Source organism: Hevea brasiliensis, chromosome 16 (genome assembly GCF_030052815.1).
Source record: "Hevea brasiliensis isolate MT/VB/25A 57/8 chromosome 16, ASM3005281v1, whole genome shotgun sequence".
In the NCBI taxonomy this organism is placed as follows: Eukaryota; Viridiplantae; Streptophyta; class Magnoliopsida; order Malpighiales; family Euphorbiaceae; genus Hevea; species Hevea brasiliensis.
This window is the reverse complement of record NC_079508.1, coordinates 70,326,433-70,352,035: the sequence shown is the minus strand read 5'-3', so window position 1 is coordinate 70,352,035 and position 25,603 is coordinate 70,326,433. Positions and strand designations below refer to the sequence as shown.

Genomic DNA, 25,603 nt, shown 5'->3' with positions numbered 1-25,603 from the left:
AAAGTGTAAATCAATTTCATTTAAAACCAAAAATGAATATTAAATTTAGTTAAAATTAAATAAAATAAAATTTAAAATAAAAATCAAGATGAAAAGACTAAATTTAACACCGGAGAAAGACACCGACAAATGAACAGAACAGTGAATCAACCGGTAATAATGCGTTTCTGTAAAATAATTATTAATTGTGAATTATTAATTAATTTATTATTATTATTATTTTAATTATTTATCAAGTAATTAAAATAAAAGAAAGTATCCAAACGTGGGCTCCAGCCACACTCAGCACGATAGAAGAAGTGAAGAACCAATCGTGAGCACAAGAGTAGATTGAGACCCACTCCTTGCTATATAAAACCCGATTCCCCCTTTTACTGTAGGCTCTCTTTTTTTTTTTTCATTTTCTGCTTTCTCAGATTCTAATAATAATCAGGAGGATCTCTCTAAGGTTCAAACCCCCTCTTCTTCCTTCTATCTCTGTGTAATTTTTTGTTTATTTTAATTTTGGAAGCTCAGAGGATCTAGGGGTTGTGAATTCTGTAGGGATTTTATCTTCTGTTTTTGGTGATGGCATCGAAGCGGATCTTGAAGGAGCTCAAGGATCTCCAGAAGGATCCTCCTACCTCTTGCAGCGCAGGTTGTTTCACCTTCAATATGGAGATCTGAACCTTTTAATTTCCATTTTTTTTTTCTTTTGTTTGGTTGATCTCGTTTTTTATTTTCATTTTTCATTTTTTACTGGATTCACGATTCTATTGAGGTCTTTGATCATTTTTGTGTTTGGATAATGTAGGATTGAATATTTGTGGGTTTTAATGCTGCTCGTGGCACGAAATAAGGAAATAGAAAGTAGCTTTGCATGTTAATTAAGTGCGAGTGTTTCATGTTTGATTTTGTAGGATAGTTGTAGCCTTATTTAAGTGTTGTGATTCACGCATGAGTAGAAACAAATGGAGCTTTAGCTGTAGTTGTTTGATCTGTAATTCAAATAATAGGGCTCTGAAAATTTTTTTGAAGGGTGAAATTTTTATTTAAATAGTTGAATTATTAAGGGGCGCATTTGAAATCTATTGGAAACGTACTATATATTTTTGAGCATATTATTTGTGGACTGATCCTTGATGGAAATTCACTATACTTAATATGCATGATTGAGGTTCTGTGACTGAGGGCTGTCACTAAGATGATAAGTAGGACGCTATGCTAATGATCTAAGATTGAACTATTTAATAAAGCATTTTGTTATATGATATGCAACTGACTGACTACAGTGCAAACTGCATTTTTTGTTTGAAAGGAAATTGACTATGTTGCGTGACTCTCTATGGGAGTGAAATCTTGTGCTTTTTTTACAGTTTAATTTCGATACCCTTTTTCCTTCTAGGTTTTCTAGTTTGAAGTGTGGTTATTAATAGTGTATGTAAACAACCATTATCTACATCCTTTTCTTTATTCTTTCTTTCATGAATGTTACTAGGCATTTGCCTGCGCGTTGTGTGATCTCTTGAATTTTTCAAATTGTTATATAAAATTGTTATGTGTCATTCTACAATACAAACCCCTAATATTTGAGGGGGGGAAAAAGCATAATGGTTTCAGAGAATGTACAAGCATAATGGTCAAGATCCATTATCTTACTTGCACATCTCTTTCAAAATTAAAATTCATTTACACCACATATGTTTTTGTGTATTCTTGTTTGCAGATATTTGTGTATTTGCATCTATTTGTTAATTGGATTTTTTATTTATTTTACTTTTTAGATAAAAAAATGATATTTACTGGTTGAGATGTATTTATGTTTATGGCAGTTTTTCTGTTTTCCAGTTAGCCTCATTTTTAGGGAAACTCTATTAGTTTCTAGGTCACACTTATCCTTATAAAGCAGGGATAGGGTGTGACAGTGCCAATATTCTTGTACTAGCATTTTTCTGAACTATATCAAATACTGCTTCACCATTTGTAGAGAAATTTCTAGAACTTATTGCATATGTAGTTTTTCACTACTAACTCATCAAGTTGAAATCAAAGAAGTGACAGTTTAAAAAAAACAAATGATCGAGTTTGGTATATATAAAATTTACCATCTTATAGGTATTGCCAAAAACTTAATACCAATTGTATTACCTCACTTTAACCCTTCATTTGTCAAAAGCACATTTTTCTTTTATAAATAACAAAGGTAGTAAAGACAATAAAAGAAAAATTCATGTTTAATTTTAGTAGCTGGAACTTTACATTGTTCTTTTTGCTGTAAACCATCCCATACATAATCATCATTTTGTGCAATCATCAACACAAGCCATGATGGCTTTGTATAAAGTTTCAAGCACTTACCTGTGCAAGTAATAATAGAAGAAATTGGCAGAGTAATGTTTAAACAATTCCTGATATTCAAGCTGCAAGAGAAAAAGATTTATGAAAATGAATGCATGTTCCTGCAAATGCATGTACCTGCAAATGCATGTACATGCACCATGGGAGGAAAAGAGGGTGAGGAATGTTGGGGGGTGGGGGGGGGGGGGGGTGGGGGTGGCGCGGGAATTGTGGAGAAGCAAAACATACTTATCCAGTTAACATAGTGTTCCTCTATAAAGTAGCGATAGATCCAATTTTATATTAATCTGTTTAAACATTCAGAGTATTCCCAATTTTTTTTTTCATTACCTCTCATGCCAGTTCAACATAATTTTGGAAATTTTTTTAATGAAAAGTTCCTATGTCCTTGGGGAAATTAAATTTTGTTCTATGAGGACAAAAAAAAAATGTTATTTTAAATAACATGAAGGGAGGGCAAGTCAGAACTCTGAAATAGACAGGTTAAGAACATTAATCTCTTTAAACATAGAGAATTTCATTTTTTTTTTTTTTCGCTTCCCATGCAAACTCAACGTACACATTAAATGTTTTTTTCCAACGAAAAAATTCCATTTCCTTGGGAAAATTCAATTTTTTTCTATTAGAAGAGAAAAATGTTCTTTTTAGTTATATGAAGAGAGGGCAGGTACACTGAAGAGAAATATATACTCCTCAACATAAAATTAAATAGATAAAGATATGTAATACAATAACAAAATACCTGAGGAGAAAAACATATTGTACACCTGTTAAGTTGAGCAAGCATTGCTACAACTTCCAAATACGAGGAAAATGTCCATGATAAACTGATACAAAATGAAACTCATAGAAAATATTATATTAGGAGCACGTTATCACAGATATTAAACAACCTGGTATGGAGGAATGCATTTGAAATTAAAAGAATGCAACAATCATATTTTAGAAAATACAATAAAGTAATGTGGGGTAATGCATTGTAATGAATGTCTATTAATCTTTTATTTAAAGGGAAAACATCTAAATGAATTAATCTAAAGAAAATAAGCATCAGCCTAGGACACCTCGTTAGATAGAAGCCTGATTTGTCGATTTCTTAACTGCTGTTTATAGTCTCCATTACAGCATTTCTTGTCCAATTTTCTACCATGAAAACATAGAAGCATTTCATCAAACACATTCCAGGCATGAAATTGAAGAAATTGATCAAATATGTGAAGCAATGAATCTGAAAATATTTGCAATATTGAAGGAATTTTGTTTGTAACATAAAGAGTTGGAACTTTCATGGCAATTGGAAGGATTTTTGTTGTAACACAAAGATAAGAAATGTGGAATTGGAAGTGGTTGAAAGATGAAAGGGGAAGCCATAATAACTGAAAACATAAAACTTGTTGGAGAGTTAAAAACATTGCGGGAAGACAAATGCTAGAAAATATAGTAACTGAAACCAGATAACTTGGTGGGAGTAAAGAACCTTGAGAAAACTGGGGCTAAAAATGTGGAGGAAATAAGGGTAAAATATTATGAAGGCATGATAGAGCACCAGACGGCATCATAACAAAGCACCATATGGCAGCACGTAGTGAGCCTATTTTAGAGCTTAGTTTTATAATAATTTTTTATACAGAATTAGATATAGATTTTTTCCCTTTGCCAAAATATAGATGTAAATATAGATATAGATGTGGACGGGTGTTTTTAGGTTGCCTTTTGCAACAATTTCTTTCATCTGATTCTCTCTTTGTTGATTTGCTTATTCAGGCCCTGTTGCTGAAGACATGTTCCATTGGCAAGCAACAATTATGGGTCCTCCTGATAGTCCATATGCAGGCGGAGTGTTTCTAGTCACAATTCATTTTCCTCCAGACTATCCATTTAAACCTCCTAAGGTACCTGACTGACTTTAGTTGCTCCAAATAACAAGCTGGTAGTATATATTCATGGAAACTATATTATTTCCTCCTTCCATTCATGAAGTTTTTAGTTTTTTTGTTCTTTCCACTTTTAGTCATGTAGCTTTCGCCCAGGTGGAGTCTTCTGATTCAGTATTTTTGTGTTCTTGGAGTATCCAGTATTCACAATATATTAAGGAAAGCTTTTGTTCTTCACAATCATGATAATCAACTTGAAAATAGTGGTTTTGGTTTAGAGTTGTGACTTCTATTTTATTAACCAGCATGCTTTGGTTATTGGGCTTTAAACAAGGCATGCACTTTGAGGACATTCATGTTCAAGGAAATGACATATAACAAGAGGTATATTTTATCAGATGGAGTGGAGTAGAAGATAAAATTCGTGAAATCCACCCACCTATTCTGAATTGATATAGTGAATTGATTTGGCCTCTTGAATGCCAACATTGTTTCCTCACTGGCATCCTTGCATTATTTCTGCAACTTGAATGTTGGGTTGTTTTTCTTTCCATATACAATAAGTACTACTCTCTATTAGTGATCTTCTCAATTCTTATTATGCATTTTGACAGCTCACTTGCTGTTGTTTTGAAATGTAACCACAGATATTTAAGCTGTCATTTTAAGCAGTTTCATATAATAGTTGAGAGAACACTGCCTATGTTATGCATAGTTTTTGTGTTAACCTGTTTTCCTTGTTTATTTTTACACAGGTTGCATTCAGGACAAAGGTCTTTCACCCCAATATCAACAGCAATGGTAGCATTTGCCTTGATATTTTGAAGGAGCAGTGGAGCCCTGCCCTTACCATATCCAAGGTTGTAATCTTAAATTGTACATGTTATTGGCTTGCCACAAGATGCTTATAATGTTGTCAGCAGGTCTTACATTTTGTAGGACCATTATGGTAAATTCCGTCATTAATAATTATTGCAGGTGAAATATTGGTTAAGGAATGACATTTCATGCAGTAAAGGAATTAATACTCAGCTAGTTGATAAATTCTAATTCCTTAGAAACCTCAACCCATTTGATGAATTTTTGTCTTTTAATGCTATATGAAGCTCGAGTGTCTCCTTTCAAATCAAGAATTTGAACACAAAAAGATTTTAAACATAAGTGATAACTGTTACGGTTCCTTTTAGGTTGAAAGTGCAGTTCTGATGGCTCCATGTGCACAACAATACACAGGTTTCTCGTGTACAAAGAAGCAAAGTACTGAAGTCTTTGATTTTTGCTTAAGAAGATTGATGACTCATCAACATATCCATCACTCGTGTATTCGTTTTCCTTGTATAAAGGTTCTAGTTTAGATATGGATATTTGGTTAAAAGAGTCAACTGAGGCTTTAACTAAGCTCCTGATTTCTGACATTATTTCGTGCTTCGGTGCATAATGTAGTTTTGACTTATTTGTGATTTAAGAATCTTTTTAATTTGCATCTGTATGAAACAACTGTTTCATTGATTTGTCAGGTGTTGCTTTCGATTTGTTCTCTGTTGACGGACCCAAATCCTGATGACCCCTTGGTGCCAGAGATTGCCCACATGTACAAGACGGATAGGAGCAAATACGAGGCAACCGCAAGGAGCTGGACCCAGAAGTATGCTATGGGTTAACTGTGCTGCCTTGTGTGTGATAGGGAGGGCTTCTTTCCCTGTGTCTTTGGTCTTTAAGTTAAATTATGTATGAACGATGAAGTGTTACCTGTGGCTCTTAAAAGCGGACCAAAAGGGAGAGGTCTGATTTATGCCCTTCTGAAACACATTTGCTACTTTAATTGTTTGTATGAAAAGTTATGTTTAGAACTTCGGTAAACTGCTTCCGATGTCTCATCGTCTCAACGTCACGTCTGTTTTTAACTTAAGTCACTTGGAAAAATATCACATTGAATGACGATGATAACGCTTCGGTTTTCAGAGGTGGAGGAATCTCTGGAAGCTAGATTTTGAAAGCTTCTATGACTGTAACCTTGAAGTGTCTGCCTGATTCTGTAGGCAACATTTGGGAAGCTTGGGAACTAATATTTCAATCTCTGGAGTACCCGAGTAGCCATCAGTCGAGGAATATACAAGCGTGCTCTTTATACGCGCAGGTCTGCAAAACAGATTTACTGTGGTAACAGGTAATTATTAGAGTATAAATTCCGGAAAAAAAAATAATAGAAAATATCTCTTGGGAATTGAAATAGAACACCTGTAAAGCAACGGACAGGTCATCGGTTGGGACATGTAAGGGCAAGGGTCAGGGCCTTTATCCTGGACTGGGCCTTGGGGTCCTTCAGCACAAATCTGAACGGTGCAGTTTTGGGGCATGTCTTCACCTTGAGCATAGGTCTAGCCTCCCCAAAGATATTTGAAAAACGATGCAAGAAATCCAGTTACCCATATATGTGATTTTTTGTTAACAAGGTTTGGCAGCTTTTTAGGTGAATTACGGCATCAATGGGATGGCTCGTGGTTTCATTGCGTAGTTTTTTCTAATTTAGACAGATTGTGAATCTTTCTGCCAATAGAAGCGGAAACCAATCGATTGGGCATGTTAAATATTTTATTTCTGTGTCTCTGTAGATAAATCTCAAGATCAAATTGAATATTTGCAGATAAACATCAAGATGAAGTGGATTTAAAAAAAAAAAAAAAAGGGTTATTAATGGAAGATTTCCCACATTGCAATGCATATACCACATTGCAAAATATATACATGTATACACACAAATTAAGAAGAAATTGTTAGAACTTCTTGATCAAAAAGACCATGACTTTCCAAATAATAAACAAGAAAGTTGTGTTGATCCTTTTTTTTCCTATTGAGCATGATAAGTCAAAATGCTATCAACTTATGATTTCTTCCCTAGTCCCTACCGGCAAACCAAGGCCTCACCAAATTATTAATTCTTCAGAGATCAATTTAGTTTGTGCCTTAAATTCATCCTAATTGCTAGTAGCTTTCATCTTATTTCGTTTCTCTTATGCACTTGTTCCCTTGATGTTTAATTTGGCAATTACTATATTAACGATATAATTTATTCCTCATATATTCTATACAATAGCAAATTTTCTTTTTCTTTTATTTTCTCTTTTATGCAACAATAAGACTTTTTTTCGTAGTTTGTTATATTTGGATATACAAAATGGTAATGACAGTGAATAGAAAGCAGTTTAATATTAATAATTTTATAATTATACATAATTAGAAATAAATTATCTCTACTGAAGACAAAAGAGCGACTATCACAAGCTAATCTCCACTCATATTATTATCCTCTGTTAATGGATGACATGGCCGTTGTCGACTCCATCGAGTCACCTCATCTTTGCTCAGATGGGTATGTCCACGCTTAATTTCTGGTTAATTTTCATAATTAACAAATCAGTTTCAGAGCTCTATCATTTTCTAATTTCTTGCTTTCTTTCCTTCTCTAATCATTTAGTTATAATATGATCTGTCCTTCTAATTATCTGTGGTGATCGCTATCATTTGCTACAAATTAAGGTGATGTGTTGGGTGGCATGCATGTTCTATATATTAATTATCAGGATGGAATCTCATTAATGATATTTTGGGATATAAGTAATTAATTCTGGTTTAACAATTAACCATGATTCGTCTTTTAAATATCATTAAAACATCCTTTGGAGTTGATATTTGGGTGGCACATGTTCTATCCATTGACTTCTTCATTTCTCTCAACTCAGCAATGCATTGAAGTACAGATGGGAAGCCATTAATGCTATTCTGGATTTACAAATAATTAAAAGAAAAAAAAAAAGAAAATTGACTTAGTATTAGTAGTAGTAAGGGCCATTGAGCTATCAAAGGAAGAACTCATATTTAATCTTTCAAAAAAAAAGATATTGTAATTACGAATTTTAAAAGAATTAATTTTTTTTTGTAAACTATAAAATAAATATATAAAATATCCTTATATACTTTAAAAAAAAAAAAAGAACTGCATTAATAATTCCATGAAAGGAGATGATCTCTGGCTGGCTATCTTGTTAATTATAAGAGGTGACCAACCCAATTTAATTTCTAAGTTAACACACATTGAATTTAATTAGTACATATTATTTTTATACCTTGCATTGATGGCAAGAAATAATATTTATATATCGGCCTACAAAATAATTTAAAAAATAATAATAATAATGGATTAATTGTGCACTAAATTGGAGAAATTGTTTTAGATATAAATAATACATAGTAAATTAAGCATTAAAATTCAAACCTAATCCCACTAGAGAAATGCTACTTAAATTCCAACATGATTTGTCACTATTTTTATCATTGTTGGCTACCTAAACCCTAAATTTGAGGTCTTGAAACCCACTTTTCAACTACAATCCAGCTTTTACAAGAGCTGTTTTTAGGGTATTTTCAACTATAATTTAACACAATGAAATGAGAAACCTCACACGTGATGCACATTCTATGGTGTTTCTTGAAGTCCTTTCAAGAAAAATAAAGAAATGAAGGAAAAATCTCTATCCTAATAAAATTAACAATTATTACTATGATTATGTAATAATTATAACAAAAATCAAAGTCCATGGGAGTTGTGAGAAGATGTTGGCATGTGGAAACAAGAGTATTAATGATGGGATGTTTTTTTCTTGTTTTTCTTTTTCAGTGTTGAGAAAATGACAGAAATTTCGTAGTTTGAGAAGCCAAAAACAAACTTCAACTCTCAAGAGATTTTTGTCCATTCCCACGTTCTCTCTTTCTTTGTTTCTTTATTTTTGGTTTCATACGGCTTGTAATAATTCCAATGCTTACTCTTTTTTTATTTTCTATCACTTTCTTCCACTTTCCTCCCTTATCATTTTTCTTTTTTTAAGCTCAATTTGAGCTCAATACAGTTATTGTTTTTCTTGAGGCTCACGAGTTCTTTATATAAGTATAATTTTTTTTATAAAAAATGAAAATATTAATTTTTTTTAAAAAAATTATCTATCTGATTTATTATTATAGAGAAAATAAATTAAATTTAACTCAATTCTAAAAATTACTTTAAGGAAAGAGAAGTATCCAAAATCTTATAAAGACACATTACTTCTATTCCAGAACAATTTGAAATATTAATAAACTTCCTCTTATGTCCAGAGTTAAATACCTAGAGCATGAAACACTCAAGGGAGACCAAAATATTGATTGAGAAAACTCTGATACCATATAAAAAAAATAAATCGAGCCTAACTCTATCTATCTGTATTCAACTTAAAATGATTCTTATACTAGAATTTAATGTAAAATAAATTTATTTTCTTATTTTATCTTTATTTATATAAAAAAAATAACTTAAAAAGGATTACTTTACATTTTTAATAAAAAAACATGATTAAAAAATTAAATTAATGTAAAATTGGGTTACTTTTATTATAAATTTATATAATTTTTACTAAAAAATAATTCTATTAATTTTAAATATTTTAAACATAATAATTGATTAAATAAAATTCAATTCATTTAAATTCTTTACTTTTTTTTTACTTTTCAAACACACTCAGCTATAACGTTAAAATTTTATATCCGAAACAAAAAGGTTAAAATTGTATTTCTATATGCTAACTTGTGTTTAATGTTAATGATTAATGATAAGACAAAGTTTAGTTTTGTAATTATGCTTTTTCTATAGCCTAAGTGCCGCTTTTATATCCACTGATCAACCCAATCCAAGGTGGTTGAGAAAGGTAACGGTCTTTTAAATTTTAACTTAAAAATTAATATTAAATTGAATATAAGCATGAAATTGAAAAGTGAATATGACTTTAATAGATTTTTATATATAGTCCCTTTTAAAAAAAATAATAAAAAATTAAATTTTAATTTTTTTATTGATTCATTTAAAAAATATTAATAAACTCATATTTTAGAACTTAAAAATTATTCTATATTTTTTTAATTTTTTTAAATAATAAAAATTTAAAAATTTTAAATTATAAGTTAAACACATAAAAAAAAAATTATTTATATTTAAATACTTTTAATCCAAGCTTTATTATAGAACAAAACGGCAAATGATTGGAGAGTTGTCTAATTTTGAGAGGTTGGGCTGTTGCTAATTTGAACTAAAAGGCTGCCTACCAAAACCATATGAACATGAGAAATTGATAAAAACCAATTTTCTTATCCTTTTATTCTCCCTTTTATTTCAATTTCTTGTTTCTCCCTGGAGGAATGAAGCGTATTTTGTCCTCAAGAAAAGCAAAAATAAAAAATTTCTTTTAGGCTCTATTTGTTTTCCAAAAAATATTTTCTTGAAAAATGTTTTCTGCATTTTTTGGTGTTTGGGAGCACTCAGAAAAATTAGCCAACGAAAAATAATAATCAAAAGAAAATTAAATTATTTTTAAGGAAAATAATTATTATTTTTCAAAAAAAGAAGTCATTTTTTATTTTCTAAACTTTAAAAATCTTATTAAAATATAAATATACTTACATATACATAAAATAAATTAATATTATTAATTTAACATTGTAACTAAACAATGAAAAATATTTTTATGAAATTTTTTTTTCATAAAAAATATTTTTCATATGTAAATCAATTTTTATGAAACAAACGAAGCCTTAATCTCGTTATACATATATAAACAAGCAGCCAGTTGCCCGCATATAGGTCTGCCATATTTGTTGAGACCAATGGAAGGTAGCATGGGTATCTGCACACTATGGTAAACTAGGGATGTCAATGAGCCGAGTTTTTATGGGTATTCGATTTGATCGAACTTTAATAAGACGAGTTTGGATTGTATATAATCGGGTTTAAAATGAGTTCAGATTTAAAATTTAATACCCGTAACTAGTTTGAATTTTACATGTTAGATATCTGTTACCTAATCTATTTATATAAATATTTAATTAAATATAAAATATATATATATATTTTATAATAATTTTTATAAATTTTATTTTATATAAAATAAAATTAAAATTTTTTATGAAATTATTAAATTTTTAAAATATAAATTATTAATAAAAATAATTTTTTATATAAATTATTAATTAAAATATATAAAATTAAATAGATTCGGGTATTTTACAGATAATACGACCGGTTCGAGTAGTTGAGAATAAATTTTAATCAAATTTTAAGCAAATTCAAGTTATGAAAATGTTAATCAAGTTCAAATTCAGATAAAATAATTTTCACGTACTCATTGTTATTCCTATTATCAGCCTTTCATATTTATATTTATATTATAATACCATAAAACTACACCATAGTGTGATAATATACTATAAAATTAATTGGATAAATCCAATGTAATGAGAGGAAGAAACAAACAGAAACTGGGTCAGGGGCGGCTTCTTCGTTTGACGCTTCAATCGACATATCTTTGAGCACAAACAATTTATCCAGGCCCAGTTGCCTGTAAATTACTGGAAGATAATGGTAAATGGTAAAGAATAAAAGTAAAAATATCAAGGTCATTATACACTGTAACGGTCTTCAGAACTTTATCAACAAAACCCCCGGATTGGTTAAGCTCCTGTAACTATAGTTTAACCAGTAATTAACAGCATTCAATGGGCTATTAAAGCATTTTTATGCATGTAAGAAAAGTTTAATATTCTTAGTCAAAGAGACTCTGAACCAAAGCGTCCCCCCTCACCTGACCTGAATCCCTAATTCAAGAAGAAAAAAATCCCTTTCCCAGTCAGCCCCGGTGCACTTCCCTCCTTCCCTTAATGGATCAACACTTTTTACCGGGCTCAATTTTGCCACGTGTAGAATCACACGCGCCATTTTATGCGGCGCATCGATTTATCTTGTACCCGTCGCCGGAATGTACTCTCTCTTTGGGTTTTTCCGACACTACGTGTCGTTCAGCTAAAATTTTTTTGTTGGAAAATACTGATTATTAAAATATTAATGAGATATTAAATGCCTATTACGGCCATTTGGATCCTATAAAATAGCATCCTAACCGTGGTGTTCATTCTCTCTCAGGAGTCCAGAGTTTCTCATTAATTGGGTTCTTTCATTTTCATTTTCCTCGTCTTCCCTTTCTTCTCAAATCTGGTGAAGAAAATACTCAGTTGAATTTTAGGGTTCTAGCCATTTTTAACTAGTAGTAGCTAGTGGCTAAGTAGTTAAAGCAGTTTCTCCGACAGCGGTGGTGGTGATTAGCGACATTTATTCGATTATTCCCCTTCTTTTTCCGGTAAAGCTATTGGGCCACATCCTTCCTATCCTTTTCTTTTCTTTAATCTCTGCAACTTTCTAAGAAAATTTCATACTTTTGCTTTGTATTACTACCGGTTCTTGGTCACTCTCTCATTTACTCTCCATGTCTCCGTGTCTGCTTTCCGTACTTTTCTTTAATCTTTACTCAGTTTGGGTTACTTCAGTCTAGTTTAACATTTTCACATCTCTCACATAGGCACAGACACTCTCTTTTTTAGTTCTACTTTCCTTGAAATTTCTCGTCCTTTAATGACACTTTTTGAGAGAGATAGAGAGAGTATTCAATCCTCTCCGTTTCAAGCTTCTCTTTGACGTTGTGTTTCTCTCAACTTTCATTATATCCTCTGTCTCTGTTTCTTTATTCTCCCTCGTGTCCGGTCTCAAAGGAATCTCCTCCCTTTTCTTTTCTCCCTTATATTTCACGCTCTCCTGCTCCCTCTCCCCAACGTTCACTTCACTTTGAATGCGAATCTGAAAGAACCCAAAACCTCAAAAGGAAAAGAGAACGAAAAACCCTTCGAAATGGATCGAGATAGTGTGATGTCAATGAATCCAGTCAAGTTCAGTGAGCACCGAAATCACACCAAACTTGTAAGGCCATTGTCAAATCCGGCCCCGGACGCCAAACCACCGAGAGTTGTGCGGATATCAGTAACAGATGCAGACGCTACTGACTCCTCCAGTGACGAAGAAGGTGAGGTCCATAGGCGACAGAGAATGAAGAAATTTGTTAACGAGATTACAATAGAGTCATGTTCAAGCGAAAACGATGCTACATGGAGAAGCAGGTCATCGAGGAGTGGCAATCGAAAGTGTTCTGCTGGAAAATCGAGCGGTGGTCCGGTAAGTCTGCGGCCGCTAAAGGTTGCAGCCCCTGGAACAGGCAGGAGGTTCAGAGGTGTGAGACAGAGACCTTGGGGAAAATGGGCGGCGGAGATCAGGGATCCTCTGCGACGTGTACGGTTGTGGTTGGGTACGTACGACACTGCTGAAGAAGCTGCCATGGTATATGACAACGCGGCTATCCAGTTGCGTGGACCACACGCGCTCACAAACTTTGTTACCCCTCCAGCGAAATGTTCGCCGCCAATAAAGCCGACAGTTAGCTCAGGCTACAACTCCGGCGATGAGTCTCATATCAACAACATTATCTGCTCTCCAACTTCAGTTCTTAGGTTTCCATCCTCAACTTCCTCCAACGAAGAAGCCGAATCTCAAAGCGGCCTTTCCAGCAAAGAAGCCCGAGAAACCAAAGAAGAATCGAGCGTATCGGAGAATTTCTTGGAGTTCTCAGAGTATTCTTCCATCAACACTTTGTTTCCCAACGATAATTTTGACTTTCAGAGTTCCATGCGGGACATATTCAACGAAACGAGTATGCTAGACGGATTTCTAAAAGACGATTTTGAGGACATGCTTGTGGACTCCATTGGGGATTTCGGTTTTGGATTCTCAAACTGGAATGTGGAAGACCATTTCCAAGATATCGGGGATTTATTTGGTTCTGATCCTCTCATAGCCATTTGAACCGGCATTGCTTGTTTGCTAGTAAATTTTTGTATCGGCGGGAAGAAATATGGATGTGTTTCATTATCAGTTTTTTTTTTTTCTAATAATTTTGTTCTGTGTGGAAATGAGTATTTTAATGAAAGAAGACCGTCACGGTAGCGGTGACGGCCGAGATTTTCGACACGTGGGATCTACAATTTCGAGTTTGTTGTTTAGATGTTTGAACTTTTGAGGGGTGAGAAGAAACGTGTAGAGTGCACGTGGAAGGAAATCAGTGCAAAAAATTAAAAAAAATGTAGAATTTAATTATAGTAATGGAACAAGGGGACACCATACACGTGCAGGGAACTAGGCCGGTAAAAAGAAAGAAGAGGCTTGACTGATAAGCCAATTTAACAAAATCTTAACACGTGTACCTTTGTGTCTACGATTTAAGTGCTATTTGAAATTGAGTTTTAGAATTGAAATTATTTTTTAATAAAAATATTAATTTAAATGTCATTGAAAAAGTTATTTAAAAAAAATTTTGTTATTTTTTTAATATTTTTATAATTAAAATTAATAAAATTTAATTTTTAATTATTTTTTAATTAATATATTTAAAAAAAATAATTTTTTAATAATAATATTAATAATAATATTAAACAGGCCTTTAAATGATAGATTATGGAAGGCAGTTGACAATTAGTTTAATGAGGATTAATCAATTATTACGTCTCCTAATTACTTTTGAATCCATTTTTACTATTATGATTAATTAATAATAACAATTCTTTTGGAAAAAAAAAATCTTTGGGATGGGAAAAAAGAGAGAAAAAGAGAGAGAAAAGGTAGAAATCTGACAAGATCTGCAATATGGAGACGTGGCAAGGAATTGGGAGGTTGGCAGAGTAGATACAGTTGCGGAGGTTTCATGTTTACAAGAAGAAATGGTATTTCAGAGGGAGAGTAATCCATGAGGCAGAGAGAGGCATGTGGAAGTGAGTCAGATACCTGCTATTGCAACATGATCGGATAATTCTGGGTTGATAATATTCCTTCCACGTTTCATTACCCTACCACCAGCACACCTACCACGCCACCACCCTTCAAGCTCCCTGTAAAGCTTCTTCCCTGGTGCAAAATTATAGTTTTTCCGATGGTAATTATCAATTCAAATAATTCGTTAAAAAGATGTTAAATTATTCATTATCCAATTATAATTCTGAGTAAAGTGAAGAAAATAAAATGAGAAAAGAGAAAAAGAAGGCGTTTTGAATTTTTTTTTTTAATTTATAATTGCTATAAATTAGGTAGCTTTGCAAGTTGAGTTATGAATTCCACCAAGGGGGACATGATGGATTTGTTTAAAATAGGACAAGTTTTAATACGTCAAATTGGGAAATCACACTCTGGAAAAAGATGGCTATGATTATGTCTGAGAAGATATTTGATAGTATTTGTGTTTGGGTCATAAAGAATGATGATTGCCGCAAGAGGGCTTGAAAAGGCATTTCCCAGGTGATGACAAATCCTAATCCTCTGTGTTTGTCAGTTGGTGAAATTTGGCAAACACTACAACCTATTGAAAACCAAAGCCACGCACGCGTAGCATTTGCATACCCATTTGGCCCCCCCACCCTTGCTTGACTCTTCTAATCCAAATCCATAAGCTCTATTATTGGTAAATCATGCCATTCGCCCATCCGGGCTTAACAGCAAACGTACAACAGACCACTCTACAGGACCAGGTCTAGTATTCTGGGCTACTGGACGCACCAACGAAAGGAACAAAGCTAAGATAGTTATTAGGTCTAATGTAAGTTGTTAAAGTGGGAATGGACCCAATTTTATAATCATCAGATGGTCCCCTTTCATTAGCTGTAGCAGCAGAGAAGCCACCAGAAAACTGCACATATCTGCTTTCTCCAATACAGGTTATAGGACCCCTTCCTTAGCCTTCACCAATATACACCTCGCATAAAAGCCAAAAGAATTGCACTCGCTATAACTCCTTAATACTAGCCAGAGCCAGAAGAACTGGCAATATCCTCAGACAGCACCACACACTATACTGTCTTCTACCTGACCGTACTTGTTACATAGCCTTCAACTTCCTTGCCTAACAAAACATGACCTTTCTAGGCCGTAATGTTTTTTTTTTTTTTTCTAATATTTTGTTTTTAAAATTCTGATATCAAAATCTATGTGTGATTTGAAATGAGGCATGCCAACTAATACCGTATTTATGGTAAATGGAGAGGTCCCTTTCTGGTAGATCTTGGGCAATAAATAGCGCTAGCTAGAGTCACAAGCTTTGACCATAATTGCAGAGATGGACAACATTCATAACAGGGGTAGTTGGAAAAGCCTGGAACTGGGATTTTCTGGTCTTTTTAGCCCAATTGATGCGTAAGGACAACAAGTAATTGAATCATCTTGATGGGGCCTGGAGGAATTTAAAACTTGGGTCCCCCAAGAATCATATAGTTTGCATGATTATCATGTATTGCAACAAACACATCGCCATCCCAGCAAGAGTCCTCAACCACAAAATTATTTTTACCATGGGGTAGAATTAGGTTTTCAAATTCAGTGAACATAATAATGAATATTTATTGTAATGTTGGGATTTCAGTTGAAAGTATTCAATGGTAGCAGAAATGAAATACTTGTATATTCGAGAGGTAGTCACTCCATCAAGCCACCTCACTGAGGGAAGGCCGAACGTGATGGGGAAGGTTTGCATTTATGACATAATGTTGTTGGTTTGCTTCTTTTTTTTTTTTTTTTTTTTTTTTCCTTTTCTTATAATTTGAAGGAAAAAAAATCTTAATATGAGATTAATTGGATTATAAATTATAAATTTTTGTTTTAATTAAAATTAAATATATGTATATCTTATGATGAATTGCATTGTGACATTGCAAACCAACTTGCACCACGGTAGATATCCAAACAAATGACACGACAAACGTTTGTCTTGTCTGAAACATAAAACACTTTTATCCTTTTTTTTTTAATTTTCTAATAATTAAAAGAAAAAAAAAATATATATATATATATATAGAGAGAGAGTGTGTAACATCCCTAATTTTTAAATAATTATTTATATATATATTTTAGTTTAAGCCTAGTATTATGGATTTCGCCTATGTACTTTCATTTCGTGAAAATTCGATTGTCACCCGGATCTGTAATTTTGGGCCGAGTAGATAAGCTGCTAAAACCATTTTAGAATCAGATCAAGATTATAAGCTACCCTACCATTTTCAGATGTTCTGAACGCGTTCCAGTTGTCAGATTTGGCATAAGTAAACTCGAACTCTACATTACTTAATTTTTGCCTTGTACTGAGTTAGAATAAAATTTATAAAATATTTGTGGATGATAAGAAAATTACGATTTCTATTGCAATAGCCTTATAATATTGTTAAGGATCACGGGGCAGGTTTAGAAAATTTTTAAAGTTAATTTGGATAGTTTTTGAAAAATATTAGTTTTGAAATCTTATAATTGAGTTGTCTGTTGTGATTATTGCCTGGTTTGAAGGGCCCAGGATGGGCCATATAATGATGATGAGATATGGGTTGAGTTTAGAAGTATTATTTGAACCGTTTTACAAGTTAGGTAAGTCCTAAGTATAGGAGAGACTCTGTCAAATTTTCAGCACGACTTAGGACATCTTTGGTCTTTTCTTAGTTTGTATTGAGTCAAATGTATTAAATAATTGTAATAAATTTGTCAAGTGAGCCGGGACAGCCTTTCTCCTCTACCCAGCAGTCATAGTGACTTCGGTTAAGTCTGTGAGTAAAATATTAATTTTAATTGTTATTTCTATATTATTATATGTTCAAGCATGCCCATGCATCACCTATAAATATGTATTTATGTAGTTAAACACTAGGCACATTTTATATTGCATTTATAATTATTGAAGTACCATGGATGTTTGTGGTAATTTGGATATGGACAGGACGGGTAGACACGGGTTGAGAGACACTCGCTGGGATCCCGCATTTGGTTTATTAAGCGAAAGTTTGGCTTGAGAGACACTCGCTGACAGAGGTTGGATTAAGAAAGCTGTATAGGAGATCAGCTCCTGTATATGTATTGTTTGACAGTGTTGGGTGTGTGAGTGCTCCAAATTACCTTTTTGCTATTATGATATGAAAATTATGACGATGTTGCATTTCACTCCATATGGTGCGTTAGCTTTAGATAGCTATAGAGATTATAGTTAAAATTGATAGTTTACTCTCTGAGTCGAATGTTCACTCATGTTCATATATTTTTCCATGCTACAGGAGGATTATTTATCGTGACTAACCTGCTCTTTTTTTTTGCAGGTCCATTAATAGTATTTAATGTATTTTGTACAATTGAGTTAAATTTTAGACTCCGCATATGTTAGAAGCACTTATTTTTATTTTGGGACTGTATTATAAAAATTATATTGGACCTGTAAAATTATTAATTGTATGGATGATGGGATTGGATGAGGGAGCTGAGCTCCCCAATTTATTATATAAATTGTGTTTACAGGTCAGGCGAATAAAAAACTCCTCATTAAATGGTCCATTTTATGACCGGACTCTGTCCGATTGAATTCTTGAAATTGGGCCCAAATGGGCCTTAAAGTTAGGTTGAGGAATAATTAGGTTTATTACGGGTTTTGGGGGTTTTAGACTAGTCCAGGTCTTAGTGTCAGTCCGGCCCATAGGTTGAATCATGAGAGAGAGAGAGAGAGAGAGAGAGAGAGAGAGTATGTTCATTGTTATTGTCCAGCTTCATTCCATTTAATCATGGCCGCAAACCTCATGTCAGCTTAACGGTTTTATGACCATGTGCTGGGCAAGTGCGTAACTAGACTGTTGGCCCATGGTCCCGGACCTTATGATTCAGCTCATCCTTCACTATTTTTAGGTGGATCTAATCCGGTCTAGCCATATCGATTCAAGGATTAAGGTTAATTAGAATTGAATTAAAGGTTTTATTTTCATGATTAATTATAATGAGTATTTTTTTAAAAATATTTGATAAAAAATTAATTTTAATTAGAATGAAATCAATAAATTTTAATTCAATTTAAAATTAATTTTAATCAAATTAAATTTAAACTATTTTAAATTTAAATTAAAATGGTGCAATTTTAATTTGGAACTAAATTATATTAGGATACATTTTTTGGGTGTGGTCCCAACCTGTCCTTTTGCGTGCGTGTGCTGATGATAATTTTATTTAGGATAATTTATTTATAAAATGATGAGTTAAGAATAGTTTATATAAAATGATATTTTAATTTAAAAATAAAAATAAAGTGAATTTTATGTATAATAATAATTATTATTTATATATATTATTAATTTATTCTCTTATATGTGATATTTATATTACTATAAAATTTATTGAGTTAAAATAATTCAATTCAGCATTATTTTTTTATCAGTAAATAGACATACACATGACTCAATAACGAGAATAAATGTTTATTAAAATCATATCAATTTTAACAAGATCCGTATTTCTATATAAGTCACATATATACACTGTCCACAACCAATGTGAGATTTCAAAGGATCATTCATTGGGCATGCCTGACTCACTCATGGACCTCAACCAGAGCCACATCAGGACACTTAACCTCACCTTTTCAACTCAGCATCACGGCTCATCTATTGTTTGGGATGCTTATTTGTCCAATGGCTTGATGAGATTGAGAGCAAATAGTGGTCTTTTGCTGGTGCTCTTGGTCTTAGGGTGTGGTGGTCACGTGAAAGATGTATGGGATATGATTTTGCATAAAAATTATAGTGTTTCCTTTGTTGCAGCCAAAGATTCATAACCGGATAACAAGAATGGCAATGGAGTGTTTTCACTCTTCAGGTTATTACACGGACACATATGCCTACCCTAGTCCTGTGGGTGGAAAAGCAGGCAAGTAGGCCCATGGCTGTCTATTTCACTTCACCTATTCAATATATATATTATCTTCAGCCATCCTACAAATCTTAGCACCACACATTGATATTTTATTTTTACATAAAATTTGATATAAATACTTAAAGATCAATTTTAATTTATTTCGTAGAAAATAATTTTAATTAATGATATGTGTTTATAATATTTTAATAAAATTATTAAAATTTAAGAATAGAAAATAACTTTTTTTTAAAGTGGAAATTATTTTGAAGAAGTCATTTTTTTAAATAAAATATTTAATTTTTTATTAAAAAAAATTTCTTATTAATTTATTTTTCAAATGTTTTAAATATTAAAAAATATAAAAAAATATTTTTCATAAAAACAAATAAAATTTAGTATAATATACCTAGTCTATGAAATATCCCTCCACTCCACTTGTAATCTAATATGTAATAATGGCAGGTGTAGGCATATATATCACATGAATTGTAATGAGCATTTAATTGCTTGAAATATAAGCCCACACCCCCACCACGCATTTCTTGTGGTTTTGCAATTATAATTTACTGCTACCCATGCCCTGGAGTTGCATGAATTCCTCAACTTTCAATATTTTCCAGTTTCCAATTTGCAAGGAGGTTTCTGCAAAAATAGGGAAGAATTTGTGAAGCTTTAGGGAAGTCAAGACCTACTTTACCCGCGCCCAACTGCAAATGAACAAGGCCTCTTTGGCCCAATAAGAATATTAAAATGGGCCTCATGAATTTAAATTTTTCTGGCATGACATGACCACGGGCCAGAAAATGTCGGTTCGTCTGCAGCCGCGTGTTCGTCTCTTGCATATCTAACCAACGTCAGGATCCTTTTTATTTGTAAGATTTATTAGGGACTTGATAGCAATTCTTTTTAGTGAAGGCCTAGGCCCCATTCGTTTTATTAAAGCAAAAGGGCATCGTTCCTGACAGGGGGGCAAGCGTAGGCCGCCGTGGAATGATTTTATTTTTATTTTTTTTTCTGGTAAAGTGGAAGCAAATGGGAAGTGCTTATTTGTGCACATGAATTGGGCCTCAGATTGCTCAATTTGATGGTTGTGCACATAAGCTGAGCCAAGAATTCCTCAAATTTGCACCTGGAGATAGCAAAAAACTGTTCCTAATAAGACCAACAGTATTACATTGGATTATTCATTTGTACCTTGATGTGAATTAGAAATAATTAATTATTAGATTCATTGACAAATTAAGTAATGATATCAAATAATAAATTTAGTAATTGATAATTTTTAAATAAATTAGATTATATGATTGAACAAATCTATAATAGATGAAATTATCCATAAACCTACTAAGAAAAGAGATCTTAACTTTCAGTTCTATACATATAAACCTAACATTTTCGCTTTCTTTTCTCTATTTTTGATTGTTCATAGAAAATTATAAATATAAATATATTTTCTAAATGCACATATTTTCTAATTATATAATCTATCTCAGTTTAATTTATATGTATAACATATTTTCTAATTATATAATCTATCTCAGTTTAATTTATATGTATAACATATTGATATTCCCTGTGAGAAACTGGGAACTTCACACGTGATCCACATTCCAAGTCCACTTGTTTCTTGTCTGGCTACACACAGCAATAATTCCTTCAAAAACAAAACCCAATAACGACAGTGTAACAACTATTTCTTCTTGTCCATTTTGGCTTGAATCGTTTTTGTGCAGTCCAGTACTCAGTTTTCAATTAATAAACAAAAAGATAAGGCTCTGCTTTGCTGCTTGCGTATGCATTTGAGAAACTGCTACACTGGGTGTGCACCTTTATTGCTATTGTACAACAAAAGGAATTTTGTTCATAGTTCTTTGTACGTGTAGCTGTAGATACCCATATTCCTAATAGCACATTGAATTGAATGATTTGCATAAATGCATCAATATCTCGCATAAAACCATACTATTGTTGTCAAAATGCAGCAGGCTATTTTCAAAATGAGGGAAGTTGGCAAAAATGAAGTTTAACAGTAGCAAACAGCACTAAGCTCAACAAGATTAGAAATTCGTCAAATTCAAAACAGCTTCAATCCATACATACAACAAAACCCACGATCGCACACAAGCATTAAGATTACATACAAATCCTCTGTCTCTCTTCACTCAAAACCTAAAGTCAGCAGCATGAATGAGGTAAGTGAGCACCAGCGCCACCAACATCAGTACATAGGCAACCCCTTGGTCAATTGATGTCCCTGCAAAATAACAAAACTTAGTAATTTACCCTTATCATTAAATTGATCATATTTCTCTAATCCAATCCACATTGTCAAGATCTTGCAAAGCAGATAAATTAATCTTTAAAATTTATATTTTGACTTCCATTGACAAAGAGATTCGAATCACAAACAAAGAAATTGAAGCTAATTTGACATCAGATCTAAATATGCAAATTAAAAGGCATAGAGAGAAGCAAGTGTTATTACCGTCGCTGGTGGGGGCAGGAGCGGGAGCAGGGGAAAGGGCCTGAACTGCAGGCAATGCAATGACAAAAATGAAAGCAACAGCAACAGCCAAAAATCCAAAAGAAACCCTTGAAACCGCCATTTCTTTCTTCACAAATGTCAAATTCCTTAAGTCTCTCTCTCTCTCTCTCTCTCTCTGTGCGACGCTGCTCTGAAAGATCCCTGCAATAGCTCCGGAGAGCAGCGCAGAGAGGGGGGAAGTCAAGAACCAAAGATTTTAAAATTCAACAAGTTGAGAGAGATTATCAGGCAGAGGTGGTATGGAAGTCCTATATACGTGAATGAACATACGATTACGAAGGCCGACGGAGGAGAGAGAGGAAAGCGATAAAGCAGGTAAAGCTGAGAAGATGTGGGGACCCTGCCGCAAGTTTCGGTGTCGGACGAGTGCAGAGACTCCATGTGACCGCCCCGGTTTTGGATTCCCGCCACTGCCTCCACATTTGTCGCTGTCTCCATTACTTTTTAGGCGCCATATGCTACGGTTCTCATTCGTCCACGTCGCCTTTCTGTCTCTTCTTTTCTTTCTTTGCCTAAATCACCCTTACCTTTTTCTTCTATTTCCCAAATCACCCACTCTCTCTTTTTTGCTTAAAACGGGATTGACGTGGAAAATCTTTTTTTTTTTTTTAAATGCTACTAAAAAACTATAAAAAAATTTATTTAGTTTTGAAGTTTTTATAATGAAAATATTTTACATTTAATTTAAAATTATTTTTTAAATAATATTTATTGCATTTTAAAGAATAATTTTTTTAATTTGAATTTTAATTAGAATTAAATGTTTAAAAAAATAAAAATTGAAAAAGAAATAATTTAGAACCAGGAAATGCCAACAAAGATTCTGATTCAGTGCGGCTTGAAAAAATCTGCTTACAGCCAAGTCAGCAAATGCGTTGCCAACGAACATCCTATCATCTCTATGGTGGAAAGGTTCCTTAGTTGGTTTGTTTTCTGGAAATTTTTTTTTTATATTTTTAATGTTTAAATTATTTAATAAATTAAATTAATAAAAAATATTGTTTATTAAAAAAAATAAATTACTTTTTTAAAAAAAATTTCTACATTCTAAAAGAGTAAGTTATTTTATTGAATTATATATATATATATATATATATATATATATATCATTAACTTAATATTATAATTAAATAATAAAAAATTAAAAAATTAATTTTCATAAAAAATATTTTGATATATAAATTATTTTTTCCCAAACAAATAGAACTTATAAAAAATTTAATCAAATAATAATAATAATAATAATAATAATAATAATTTTCAGGTATCAAATTATTTGCATAATAATAATGGGTTTGCAGAAACTAATAATTTTGTGGATAAGAGCTGAGATGATATTTAGACTTTACAGAATCAATCAATCAGCCATGAATTGTCCATCTCAACATTAATAGAACTCACCCATGCCTTGGAGAGGTGGGCACATGTTACTTGTCAAAATTTAATGAGAAATTTAACCAAGAACAAAGCTGTTCGTATTGTGACATTGACAGAATAAGTTCTTCCGTCTTAAATTATTATAAAGTTTCTGATTGAAAATTGTTTGATTTGATTTATCTCATGAAATCATTTTATAATTATTGTAAATACACAGTAAAAAACATTACATATTTTTTAAAATCTAATTTAAAATCGTTTAGAGTGGTGAAAGTGAATTCATATAATCGACTTCAAATTTTTAAGATAAATGCTTAGTTGAATTGAGTTGAATTGCAAAGACACAACAGAATTCTTCAGAATTATTTACTAAATAATTTACACATCTGTTTGTAATCTCACCAGTTGAATTGGCTGAAGTATGCAATAAGCATCTGGCTAGTTCAATTACAAATACAGAACAATACAGCCTGTCTACTATGAACACACGTACTAACTACTGGATATATATTGTTTGAACAAAATGACGATCACAATTTACATGCTTAGAAGCTTTCACTCGTTCTCCGAAGGCCAAAGAAAGGCACCCATGGCAAAATTTCTCTTCCGATCAACATCCCCCACGATGGGTAGTCCATACTCTTTGAGCAAGCAGTCCAACTTCCATTCAGGCATGGCCTCGTAGTCACTTTTCTTGAATCTTGGATAGTGCAGTGGCATCTGGAAGCAGGAGTACTTGTCCCTCTTGCTTTCTTCATGATGGTACGCATTAGGCCTCAAATCTGGCATAGCGTAGGCATTGTTGGAGCAAGCAGTTCCACTCATCTTCACCTCTACCGATGATCTTTGAGCACAAATCATGACTGGCTAGTTTTCCTTTTATAGACAACCTGGACTAGAGAGCAAGGAAACTAGAAGACTGGAGTGTGAATTAGAACAAGACAAAGGCTAAGAGTTGAGTGCCATTGTATCTTGCAATGGAGGCTATCTGTCATAATCCAAATTAAATGCCCTAAGAATTGTGTGGTTGTATTATTATTATTATTATTTTCCTCGTTTTTTAATAAAAGCGTAAAATCCTTTTCTCTCGTTTATTGAAATAAATTTCATCAGCTATTTGTAATAAAATCATACTTGAACTAAATGTAACATAAAATCTTGAATATTAAAATTTTGTACAATAAAATTATTTTAAGCATCAAATTTATGAAATTCAAAGTAGGAGCGACGTGGATAATTCTTTTCTTTACGTGATAATGACAAAATCAGCTATAATTTTTTTTTCATAAATTAATCATAAAATAATCTTAATTATATAAAATAATGAAACACGAAATATATAACAACTTACTTGAAATATTTTATTTTAAAAGAAAATAATAATCATTCATATTATTGCTACTCGGATTATTTATATCAGCGTATTACTTATAAAATAACTATTGGGAGTTAAAAAAAAAATTATTGTGCAAAATTTTCAATTTCAAGAGGCTTGTTGAGAATATACAAATGTGAAATTCTCACATTTTAAAAAAATGAGATAAATAATAAACATATAAATGAGAAGAACCCATAAAATTATTATCTTAAGGTTTTGGAGAAAACACAAAATTGATAAAAACACATCGATCAAAAGCAATACAACACCTGTCACCCAAATGTACATTGTTACCAAAAGCTCAAACAATTCAAATTTAATTTTATCCCTCACTATCTCAACTTTCCTTCCCTCCTATAGCTAGAGGTAGAGAACACACCTCTCTCTCCCTTGAGCTCTCTTCTATTTATCCAAAGTCTTGCACTACGCACACAGGGCGCGAG

General features: G+C 32.5%; 4 protein-coding genes across 4 annotated transcripts; 2 read left to right on the top strand and 2 right to left on the bottom strand.

The window, feature by feature from the left end:
- The first annotated feature begins 288 nt into the window (after positions 1–288).
- On the top strand, positions 289–6,071 carry LOC110656292 (ubiquitin-conjugating enzyme E2 28). Its single transcript, XM_021812964.2, has 5 exons — positions 289–448; positions 544–637; positions 4,102–4,229; positions 4,967–5,071; positions 5,729–6,071. Exons 2-5 carry the CDS (start codon positions 568–570, stop codon positions 5,870–5,872), a joined length of 447 nt encoding a protein of 148 aa, XP_021668656.1. The 5' UTR covers positions 289–448; positions 544–567; the 3' UTR covers positions 5,873–6,071.
- Positions 6,072–12,177: 6,106 nt separating this feature from the next.
- On the top strand, positions 12,178–14,139 carry LOC110656291 (ethylene-responsive transcription factor CRF2-like). Its single transcript, XM_021812963.2, has one exon. The coding sequence runs from the start codon at positions 12,970–12,972 to the stop codon at positions 13,972–13,974; it is 1,005 nt and encodes a 334-aa protein (XP_021668655.2). The 5' UTR covers positions 12,178–12,969; the 3' UTR covers positions 13,975–14,139.
- A 7,764-nt stretch (positions 14,140–21,903) lies between these two features.
- LOC110656290 (arabinogalactan protein 41) lies at positions 21,904–22,807 on the bottom strand. The gene is made up of 3 exons (XM_058138574.1): positions 22,676–22,807; positions 22,346–22,546; positions 21,904–22,114 (listed from the first exon to the last, which is right to left on the bottom strand). The coding sequence occupies exons 2-3, from the start codon at positions 22,464–22,466 to the stop codon at positions 22,023–22,025; spliced, it is 213 nt and encodes a 70-aa protein (XP_057994557.1). The 5' UTR covers positions 22,467–22,546; positions 22,676–22,807; the 3' UTR covers positions 21,904–22,022.
- Positions 22,808–24,134: 1,327 nt separating this feature from the next.
- LOC110656202 (uncharacterized) lies at positions 24,135–24,781 on the bottom strand. The gene has a single exon (XM_021812816.2). The coding sequence runs from the start codon at positions 24,641–24,643 to the stop codon at positions 24,338–24,340; it is 306 nt and encodes a 101-aa protein (XP_021668508.2). The 5' UTR covers positions 24,644–24,781; the 3' UTR covers positions 24,135–24,337.
- Between the last annotated feature and the right edge of the window lie 822 nt (positions 24,782–25,603).